The 10,401-nt window shown below is 43.5% G+C and overlaps 1 protein-coding gene across 4 annotated transcripts; it reads right to left on the bottom strand.

Annotated features, from left to right (window-relative positions):
• Nucleotides 1–1,858: 1,858 nt before the first annotated feature.
• Nucleotides 1,859–9,928, bottom strand: otud5a (OTU deubiquitinase 5a). Of its 4 annotated transcripts, none has more exons than XM_071203693.1 (8): nt 9,869–9,928; nt 9,632–9,788; nt 7,849–7,997; nt 7,102–7,275; nt 5,813–6,038; nt 5,432–5,503; nt 3,951–3,965; nt 1,859–2,852 (listed from the first exon to the last, which is right to left on the bottom strand). In XM_071203693.1, the coding sequence occupies exons 1-8, from the start codon at nt 9,905–9,907 to the stop codon at nt 2,716–2,718; spliced, it is 969 nt and encodes a 322-aa protein (XP_071059794.1). In that variant the 5' UTR covers nt 9,908–9,928; the 3' UTR covers nt 1,859–2,715. The 4 variants fall into 4 exon arrangements, with proteins under 4 accessions (XP_071059794.1, XP_033943152.2, XP_071059796.1 ...); XM_034087261.2 differs by having other exon boundaries at nt 1,861–2,852; nt 7,102–7,287; XM_071203695.1 differs by lacking the exon at nt 3,951–3,965 and having other exon boundaries at nt 1,861–2,852; nt 7,102–7,287.
• Nucleotides 9,929–10,401: the final 473 nt, after the last annotated feature.

Here is a 10,401-nt window from a genome sequence, read left to right as displayed (position 1 = left end):
CCTACTAAAAACACAGTAAAGAATATAAGTATAAGTCCTGCATTCAAAAAAAAACTTACAGTAAAAAGTGTGCAAGACTTAAAGTGAAACTTGACTGTGCTGCTGTTAAAAGTTCCCTATCAATGTTTCACTATGACATGACCTTTCTGAATTAGTATTACTGCTGCAGTATGTTGCATGTTACTGCTGCAGCAGTTTATTCTCAAATGTAATGTGTTCATATTCTATCAAATCATCACGAGTCTCTCATATCTCTAAAAAGTCAGCTTTACTCAGAAAAACAGCCCTGTTTTCAGCTTTGTGACGATGCATTAATCCAGGCTTTTTAAAGACACAAACATTCAAAACTGTCAGTCAAATATTTACTTCTGAGAATAAGTATAAAACCTGCTTTATGTTTTGGTTGCTGTACTGGAAATGGTATGCATAATTAAGTAAGTAAAACCACATCTGTATTTTAAACATACAATATCAGGAAAGAAATGGTAATAGAAAAACAATTGCCTTAATGTAAGAAACTAACAGGCGAACTTTCATTTAAACAGTGTTGACATGATCTGTTTGAACACGAAAATGTTATATATACTGTATATAATATAGTGTATATACAGGTATATGTGTAGGTATATACAGTAACTATGGAAATCAATACTCCTTGTGCCTTAAATCCTGTATTACAGCAGCACAAACTCTGATAAACTACAATGTTTTAACCTCATATCTTCATGTTGAGGACACATTTTCACTCAGGTTTTCCTCAGAATATAAGCCACATATTTATGCTGTCATTTACTTTCCCCCCTGCTTTGGATTGTGAATTCAAAACATTATTTCTGTGTTGCTTACGATACAAACAGAAACGGTGTGAAGACATTTGCTATTTGTATTTATTGAGTATGCGTGACCTCGAGATTTTAGGAATCAATGCAAACACAACACATTGAAATGAAGCTCAGCACAAGTTCAACCAGGAAGACCGTCTTTACTAATTTATATTACTATGTCCATGTAACTCTCTCTCCTCTCAATAAGTGATCGGGGGCGTCACTCCCCAGCTTAACCAATCGCTCTATTCTCACAAGCCTATCACAGCGCTCCGCTAAACCTTTTCAATCTGCTCTCCCCTCTGACAGCTGTCATTTCAGGTGACTCGACGCAACCCTCCTCCACCCCCTGTGCACCTCCTGTCCCTCTGAATCCAGGCTCAAGCTAAGCCCCTCCCCTTCAGACCAACCCCAACTATCCATTCACCACCACCAGGGTCAAGCTAAGCCCCTCCCCTTCAGACCAACCCCAACTATCCATTCACCACCACCAGGGTCAAGCTAAGCCCCTCTCCTTCAGACCGACCCCAACTATCCATTCACCACCACCAGGGTCAAGCTAAGCCCCTCCCCTTCAGACCGAACCCAACCATCCATTCACCACCACCAGGGTCAAGCTAAGCCCCTCCCCTTCAGACCGAACCCAACTATCCATTCACCACCACCAGGGTCAAGCTAAGCCACTCCCCTTAAGACCGACCCCAACTATCCATTCACCACCACCAGGGTCAAGCTAAGCCCCTCCCCTTCAGACCGACCCAATCATCCATTCACCCCCACCAGTGTCTAGACCCCCCGGGGGGGCCTACTCGCCAAAACTCCATTACATTCATTTGTGTATTCTTCCATCAGAACCGTCTCTGCTGATTGAAATAGTTTAGTCTGCTCTTACTGCACTTTGAATGCTTTATTATAATACATATTGATTTATTTTCTGTACACTAAACACTAAGGGGATTTCCTTAACAGTAAGGACAATTTCAATTGAAAGAAACCTCTGAGTGCAGACAATAAAACCTCCCAGACATTTTTTTCAGAAACATTTTCCTCTTTTTATTCCAAGAAAAAAAGGTATTTTCATCCCAAACGATAAAATAAAATAAAACAAACTTATATTATTAATAACAACAATAATAATCAATCATTAAGAGGATAAGTATGACAATTCTCACATTTTTTTATCTCCTTTTTTTAAATTTATTTGTAGCTTTTTTCTCTATGATGATATTGGTCGTGGTCGATTAAACATGCAGCTAAATAAGTCCGATGATGATGAAGATGGTGTTGAGGAGGAAGAGGAGGAATATAACCAGGAGAGAGAGAGAGAGAGAGAGAGAGGAGACGCGACAGACCGCGAAGTCCTGAACGCTACGCTAACAGCAAGACGGTTTGTTAGCAGAGACTAGCTTTCGACCAGAGTAAGACTTCGGGTGATAGCTCGCACGCTAACGTAGCTCCTTTTCTGAAGAGCATTCTTCATCGAAACCAATGACAATGGTAGCCGCTGAGCTAACAGCCAAACAACTGTCGACACCAAAAACTAAAATATTAAAATTTCAACCAATGATGTCTGTGAATCTCAAATGATCCCAGTATAGCATTAAGACCGAGCTCCATCTGAGGAGGGGGGGTGGGGGGAGAGGGGGGTGGCAGAGACAGGTAGGAAAGGAGGGAAGGAAAGAGGAGACGAGTGATGAACGGATGAGTTGAAAAGTCTGCAGAAAATAACAAAGTGTGAATTTCTTCGATTGATGTTTTATTTTTTTTCCCCTGGTCGATCTCCTTCTGTGGGACAGAGGTGAGGTGGAGGGGGAGGGGGGGGTAAGGTGGGGAGGTCAAAGGTCATCGTTGTGTGTGTGTGTGTGTGGGGGGGTTGTGTGTCGGCCGGCTATCAGCTGCTGTCCGGTGACGGCTCTCGCTCTCGGTGCATGGCGGAGGTGCTCTGGTGTTTCATGCTGTCCATGTACTCCTGCTGAGAGACGGCCAGCACCGACGCCAGGATCTCATCGTCCTCCCAGTCCGTCAGACCTGACACACACACACAAAACAAATGGTTACACGCACGCACGCACACACACACACACACACACACACACACACACACACACACACACACACACACACACACACACACACACACACGAAGAGGTGTACTAGGTTTAAATGTGGGATTAATGCTGTGTCCCTGTGATAAATGTTGTTTTATTGCTCGATTTTAAATTGGATTTTTATCTTATTGTTTACCTCTGTTAGTCGTCTTTGAGCACCTGATAAAGCGCTTGATTCATAAAATGTATTATTATTGCTAAATTGTAAATTCACATTATTATTATTACTATCACTTTTAAAGTATTAACGGCCACTTAAAACACGTCTACTGCCAATACAACACAAGCTAACATACACACATCGGCTCATAAGAAGCCAACTGCTCATAAGGAGTCACACACACACACACACACACACACACACACACACACACACACACACACACACACACACACACACACACACACACACACACACACACACACACACACACACACTTTGCAGAATACAATAAGAAGAAAATCGTACACATAAAATGAAATAAAACAAATACAATTCAAACAGTGGTCAACCCACCATACAATGTTGTTGTCTTTTTATAAAAACCATTACCCATATTATCATTATTATTATATTATTATATTATTAACCTTAAACAGCTCTTTAGGTTTTATGTCTTACTTGTTGTCTGTTTTATTATCAAAATTGTTTTTGAGCCAATATCATTTCTGTTGATCTCATCTGAAAGGTGGAATCCTGTCGTAACCATGCAAAGCACTTTATGTGAAAAGCGCTGCACGAATACAGTTCATTATTCTGATCTGATTCTCCTGCTGAGAGAAAAGTCCTGAGTAACGCAGAGCGGTCACTGATAACACGTCCTGAACACAAATCAAAGATGAAACGGACAGGGACATCAGAAACTGTTCTGTCCTCTGATAAAAAAATACTTCAGTGTTCAAAACATCTGATAAAAGACGATACTGAAACTATCACACTGCTTCACTTCTGATAACACACGCACACGCACACACACACACACACACACACACACCCACACCACACCCACACACACACCCACACTGCTGCTTCCTGTTGATGAGAGTGTAAACAACACAAAGACAGTGACAGCAGCTTTGTTGATAGCAGAAACAGCCGCACACTGCAGGAACGTAGCAGCAGCATTGTTGTTGTTCACTATTTGATGTCGTTTCAAGTTTTAATAGCAGGTACATTTTGTTTTCAGGTCAAGTTTCTTTAAAGCAAACACCTCTAACTTTCTCTATACACACATTGGTAAGTAAACCAGATATAGCCTTTTTAAGAGAGAATAGCCATAAGTCTAAGCATCGATTTCTTACTCTGGATCTCAATGTCGAGGAGAAAAATATGACCAACCGTCACCTCAAATATTCACGGATATACTTTATATAAATGTTTAAAATAGGGGTTAAATATTTGTAACAAATGCATTAAAGTTAAACATCCTGTAAACATTCAATTCAGAAGCCAAATTCACTTAAATAAAGATTTAAGAACTCCTCACAAAAATAATTGGTTGTCTTCCTAAAATCCATATAAGTACATATAAGTAGTGAAAACATATTAATTACTTCACTAAATAATTAAGGCTATGAGGCCTTATCAATATGAGCATCATTCACATCTAAAAAGCAGCGTCAACTAATGAAGTCTTTGCACTTTACAAGAAGTATGATGTAAGTCGGGGATAATGTGCAGCGAGGCGGTCATTAATGAAAAAATAACCCCCTTAATCCTCTGTAGCAACGGTCATTATGTTGCTTAGCAGCAGTGTGTTATCGAGTATTAACAACCTCTGATATGTCCAAATTAACCAATAAGATTCAGGCATTCAACTAAGCTGTGTAATAAAATACAACATAAGCCGCTTTCACACCAAGTACTTTGCCGAACTTAGCGCCAGCACTTAGTTCCCAGCAGATCGCATTCACACCGGAATAAGTCCCTGGGGGAGGATTAGGCAAATGAAGCCGCTGACGTCACTTCTTCTTCTTCTTCTTCTGCTTTGGGTTTACTGGCAGGCCGCAACCCACTTCACGGCGTATACTGCCGCCGGAAGTCCCCGACCAGAAGTCCCCGGAGTTGGGGACTGGTCCAGCAGCTTCTACTGAAGCCTTCCGAGTAAATCGCCAGAACGCCGACACCTCCTCATCTCCACCGCTCCCATGTTTTCTTTTGTGTTGCCATAAGTTAGTCTCTCTGCGTTTCTGCGTGATGCTAATGATGCTAATGCCAGGAAATACAATGGCGGCTTCAAAAAACTTTTCCGAGTTTCACGGGGCGTGGTTTGCAATCCGCCCAGCCAATCAGAAATCGGAACGTTTTTCTCCCCGGGAAAGCACCTGCTCTCTAGCAGGCACTGAAAAGGGGGGAAAAGTTCTCATGAACTATCGGAACTAAACGGGGAAAACTACTCCGGTGTGAAAGCGCCTATATTATTTTTCACACTCACACACCATCAAGCCGTGGAGCATCAACCACAATTTAAATTATAACATGGTAGATATAAATCTTACCAAACGCTGTAGGTGACATCTCCTGCATGATGGCTCTGTACTCCAATTGATGACGACTCTGATTACTGGGACCTTCACACACACACGCACACACACACTTAAGTACCTTAGCTAAAGCTCCACATGCAGTAGTTTCAGAATAGCCAATGCTCATGCTCGTGCTAATGGGGGTCCTAATAAAGAACAAGAACGTTCAGGGTTATGTTCTGTTAACGACGGTCCTCACAAAGGTATAAATACAACTCTGTGTGTGTGAGAGTGAGCGAGTGTGTGTGTGAGAGTGAGCGAGTGTGTGTGTGTGTGTGTGTGTGTGTGTGTGTGTGTGTGTGTGTGTGTGTGTGTGTGTGTGTGTGTGTGTGTGTGTGTGTGTGTGTGTGTTACCTGGCGCGCAGGGGGAGGGGGGTTTGCTCAGGATGAGGGCGGCCCCGGCGGGGGAGGGGGGTTTGTTGTTGTTGTTGGTCGACGTGGGGGGGGTCGGGAGTTCGACGTGAGAGCGGGAGTGGGAGGGGTCGGAGTCGCGTTGCCGCGGCGACCGGGCGCTCCAGTCGTCCGGTCCGCTGGAGGCGGCTGCCGTCGCCGAGCTGCAGGTCGCCGTGGCTTTACGGGGCTGAAAACCAGGAAAACATCAACGATAATGTAATTCAACAACTTATAGAGGGGGGCAGGAATGAGTCAGCATTTCCTGTTCCCTCGTCTCGGTGTCAATGGTTTTCTGAATGTGTCTTCTGGGAGAAGATATCAGTTCTGCAGCTAGTTTTTGGCACGTAATAATTGTATTTTGAAGGAGACCCCGGATCCTAATTTCTAGTTGACCTATAAAAGTATGTCATTATCTTGTTTTTGGTTATTCTACTTGTTGCCTGGATACGGGTCCAGGTTCCTGCTGAGGCTGGGAAAAGGAGTCTTTTTTATTATGGTCCTTGGAATGACCTTCAATCACGCCTCAAACTGACGGCACTTGTCTCAATAGCATGTTTTAAGTTGAAGTTGTCTGAGGTCCTTACCACCAGCTGCTCTTGCAGTAATAAGTAGTGCCTTTCTTACTGTCCTCAATGTGCTCAATGTAGCGACTGCTTTTTCCTCTTTTGTTTTCTTAGTTATGTTCTCTGTATTTTATATGTTTGTGTTATGTGTAACGTTGCTGCCTTCTTGGCCAGGTCAGCATCGCAAATGAGATTCTATCCCAATGCTTTTTATCTGGTTGAATAAAAAAATTAAAAAGGTTTATTAAGCTTTGATAAGCTCTCTCCTCTCCACGCAGAAGCATCAGTTACAGCCCTGCAGGTGGGGGCAGGAATGAGTCAGCATTTCCTGTTCCCTCGTCTCGTTGTCAATGGTTTCCTGAATGTGTTTTTGTTGTTAAATGCTAACTTCAGGGTGGGACTACAATAACACCTCACCACTGCACCACTTTACAAATGTATTTATCTGCAGCTCGTCTTCGGCTCTTGCGATCCTAATCTAAAGTTGACCTATAAAAGCACGTCATCATCGTTGTTAGCGGTGCACTCTGGAGAATGTTTCCTTGTTTCTAAGTCATAATACTTGTTTAAAAAGCTTTTCCTAACCTCTCTCCTCCCCACACAGAAGCATTGGTTACAGCCCTGCAGATGAAGTTCAGTGTACCGCTCAGATGGCGCTCTACACATCGGGAGAAACCAGTTGTGTACCTGTCTCGCCTGCTTCTCCTGGTCCTGTAGCCACTGCAGGTAGGACTCGCGGGCCACCTGCTCCTCGATGGCCTCGTTGGTCGCCTCCCAGTCCGTCGCTCGCTTCTTGTCCTCCAACATCTGCTGCTCGATCCACGACTCCTCCGACGTCTTGATGGCCGACTTCATCAGCGTCTGCTCGGCGTACTGAGGAGAGGGAGGGCGGAGGGAGGGAGGCAGAGGAGGGGGGAGGGGGGGATTCCTCTGTCAGTTAATACACGAACACAAATACACCTGTCGTGGCTAACAAGTGGTCAACATGTCAACCGTTTGAATGACTGCGACCCCAGGCACTGTATTAAAGTCAAATTCAAAGTTTCTTTTGTCATGTTCTGACTAACTTCATCAACTACAGTTCCCATGATGCTTTGGGGATGGGAACTGGAGAAATAACTTACACAGAAACCCCCTTAATTTTGAATTTAAATGTACATTTGTTACTTAAAGTCTATGTTCAGTGTTGTGTCAAATTTGTCCCTGAGGTAAAATGGTATCAAATATTTATATTTTCACAGGCATTGTGTCGAAGTAAAGAATTAAAGTCTTATGAAAACAATATTCTATACAAATCAGTCTTCCTCCAATCAGCAGGCAAACTACAACAACTAACTTCCTGTTGTTATAACACCTGCATGCACCTGAAAGTCTCTATACTATGTCGTGTAACCCCCATCCCCCACAGTTTTTAAATATGTCAGGTGTTGGTACCCCGGGTTTGAAGGCGGGCAGGCCCAGGCCGACCCCGATGGTGGCCTTGTTGGGGTTCACCACCGAGTTGTAGTGGATGTTGCGATGGTAGCTGACTCTGATTGGCTCGTCGTTGTTCTGGTGGATACCGTGGAACGTGTTGATTGGCTCTGTGGCAGAAAGAGGGGGGGGGTTTAGGTTGGTGAGATGTGATTGGCGGTTGGCGACAGATCTGGATTTTTTTTTTTTTTTTTTTTTATTACTACAGGCAAGATATATACGTAATAGGCAAAACGGTATGATAAGAAGACAAGCTCAGAAAAAGTAACAATTGGACAAGATAAAAAAAGGCAAAAGCCGCGTTCACACTGCGGTACTTTTCCCACAAAGGTTCATGCGAACTTAGTTCATGCGAACTCTTTAGTTCGCATGAACTAAGTACAGATCGCGTTCACACCAGAAAAAGTCCCTGGGGGAGGATTAGGCAAATGAAGCCGCTGACGTCACTTCTTCTTCTTCTTCTGCTTTGGGTTTACTGGCAGGCAGCAACCCACTTCACGGCGTATACTGCCGCCCAAAGTCCCCGGCCGGAAGTCCCCGGAGTTGGGGAAGGCTTCAGTAGAAGCTGCTGGGAGTCCCAGCAGCTTCTACTGAAGCCTTCCGAGTAAATCGCCAGAACGCCGACACCTCCTCATCTCCACCGCTCCCTTGTTTTATTTTGTGTTGCCATAAGTTAGTCTCTCTGCGTTTCTGCGCTGGGCTAATGCTAATGCTAATAATGCTAATGCGGGATAATAAAATGGCGGCTTCTCAAAACTTTTTTGGGAGTTTTACGGGGCGTGGTTTGCAATTCGCCGAGCCAATCAGGAATATAGCTCTTTTCTCACAAAAGAGCCGCTCGAAAGTCCCTGCTCTCTAGCAGGGACTTTCGAGGGGGTAAAAAGGTTCGCATGAACTACTTTTAGTACCGGCTCTTTTTGGTGTGAACGCGATCATGAACTAAGTTCGTATGAACCTTTGTGGGAAAAGTACCGCAGTGTGAACGCGGCTAATAGAGTATGTGCTGTAGTTCCTTTATAGCCCAACATTAGCCACCTTTAGCTTAGCGGTGGTGACGTGAAGTCATGTGACCGTGCTGTAGTTCCTTTATAGCCCAACATTAGCCGCCTTTAGCTTAGCAGTTGAGATGTGAAGTCATGTGACCGTGCTGTAGTTCCTTTATAGCCCAACATTAGCCTCCTTTAGCTTAGCAGTGGTGACGTGAAGTCATGTGACCGTGCTGTAGTTCCTTTATAGCCCAACATTAACCGCCTTTAGCTTAGCGGTGGTGACGTGAAGTCATGTGACCGTGCTGTAGTTCCTTTATAGCCCAACATTAGCCACCTTTAGCTTAGCGGTGGTGACGTGAAGTCATGTGACCGTGCTGTAGTTCCTTTATAGCCCAACATTAACCGCCTTTAGCTTAGCGGTGGTGACGTGAAGTCATGTGACCGTGCTCTAGTTCCTTTATAGCCCAACATTAGCCACCTTTAGCTTAGCGGTGGTGAAGTGAAGTCATGTGACCGTGCTCTAGTTCCTTTACAGCCTAACGTTACCTTTTTACTTCAAAAATCATAAAGTGGTGTTAATATGTCGACAACATCCTGCTGAACCAAACATGTAAGTATCATAAACGTTTGTTTGCAGCAGAGATTTATTCAGAAAACTAATGGAAAAATCCACTGTAACTTCCTGGACGGCCTACAAAAAACATCACTGCACCACTTTATCAAACAATTGATCAGCAGCCTTTGGAGGAACTCACCTGTGCCGTCCTGGTAAACCTCCACCGGTCTGTTGTACATCTCCGCCATCGCCTGCATCTCAATGTGGTTGCCGTGGCAGTTGTTTTTCCTCTTCCTGTTGATGTATGTGGTGAAGTCCTCCGTCACGTAGTTGGAGAAATAGTCTGCGTTCTTCATCTGGAAGGAAAAGCAGCTTTATTAAACACAGACGGGAGGAGAAAGATGTTTTAATGGTCGGAGTTTAGAGAAAGACTCACCAGGTAGTCCATACAGTGTTTCCTGACCACTTCATGCATGTCCTGGTCTCCATACACCTGATCAGCTGGAACACAGAAAGGGACATGATACTCGTAAATCTTTTTATAAGTTTAACAAACAATGTTTTCAGCGGTAAAAACATATCCTGGGTAGTAGCGGTATAGTGTGCATGTGTCCTGTATATCTGTGTACTTAAAATGGTGTTACTTATAGATAGATTAGATTAGATATATTGTATGGATCGAGATAAATTAAATTCCTTAAGTGCATTTTTTGAGTTTGCAACAGGAGGAATGATAACTATCAAATAGACGGTAAACTCTCAGGAAAGATTATATATCTATCTGCATTTTTAACATTTCAAATCTGGACCACATTTCTAATGGTGTACCACAAGGTTCTGTTTTAGGACCACTTTTATTCTCCATATATATTAACAGTGTAGGTGATAATGTGGATGAAGCTACTTTACATTTTTATGCGGATGATACTGCGATGTATTGTGCAGGTCCCACCGTTAAGGAGGCTGTTG

The sequence above is a fragment of the Pseudochaenichthys georgianus genome, chromosome 7 (assembly GCF_902827115.2).
Source record: "Pseudochaenichthys georgianus chromosome 7, fPseGeo1.2, whole genome shotgun sequence".
Classification (NCBI taxonomy): domain Eukaryota; kingdom Metazoa; phylum Chordata; class Actinopteri; order Perciformes; family Channichthyidae; genus Pseudochaenichthys; species Pseudochaenichthys georgianus.
The sequence above is the reverse complement of the archived record's forward strand: the minus strand, read 5'-3'. Positions and strand labels throughout refer to the sequence as shown.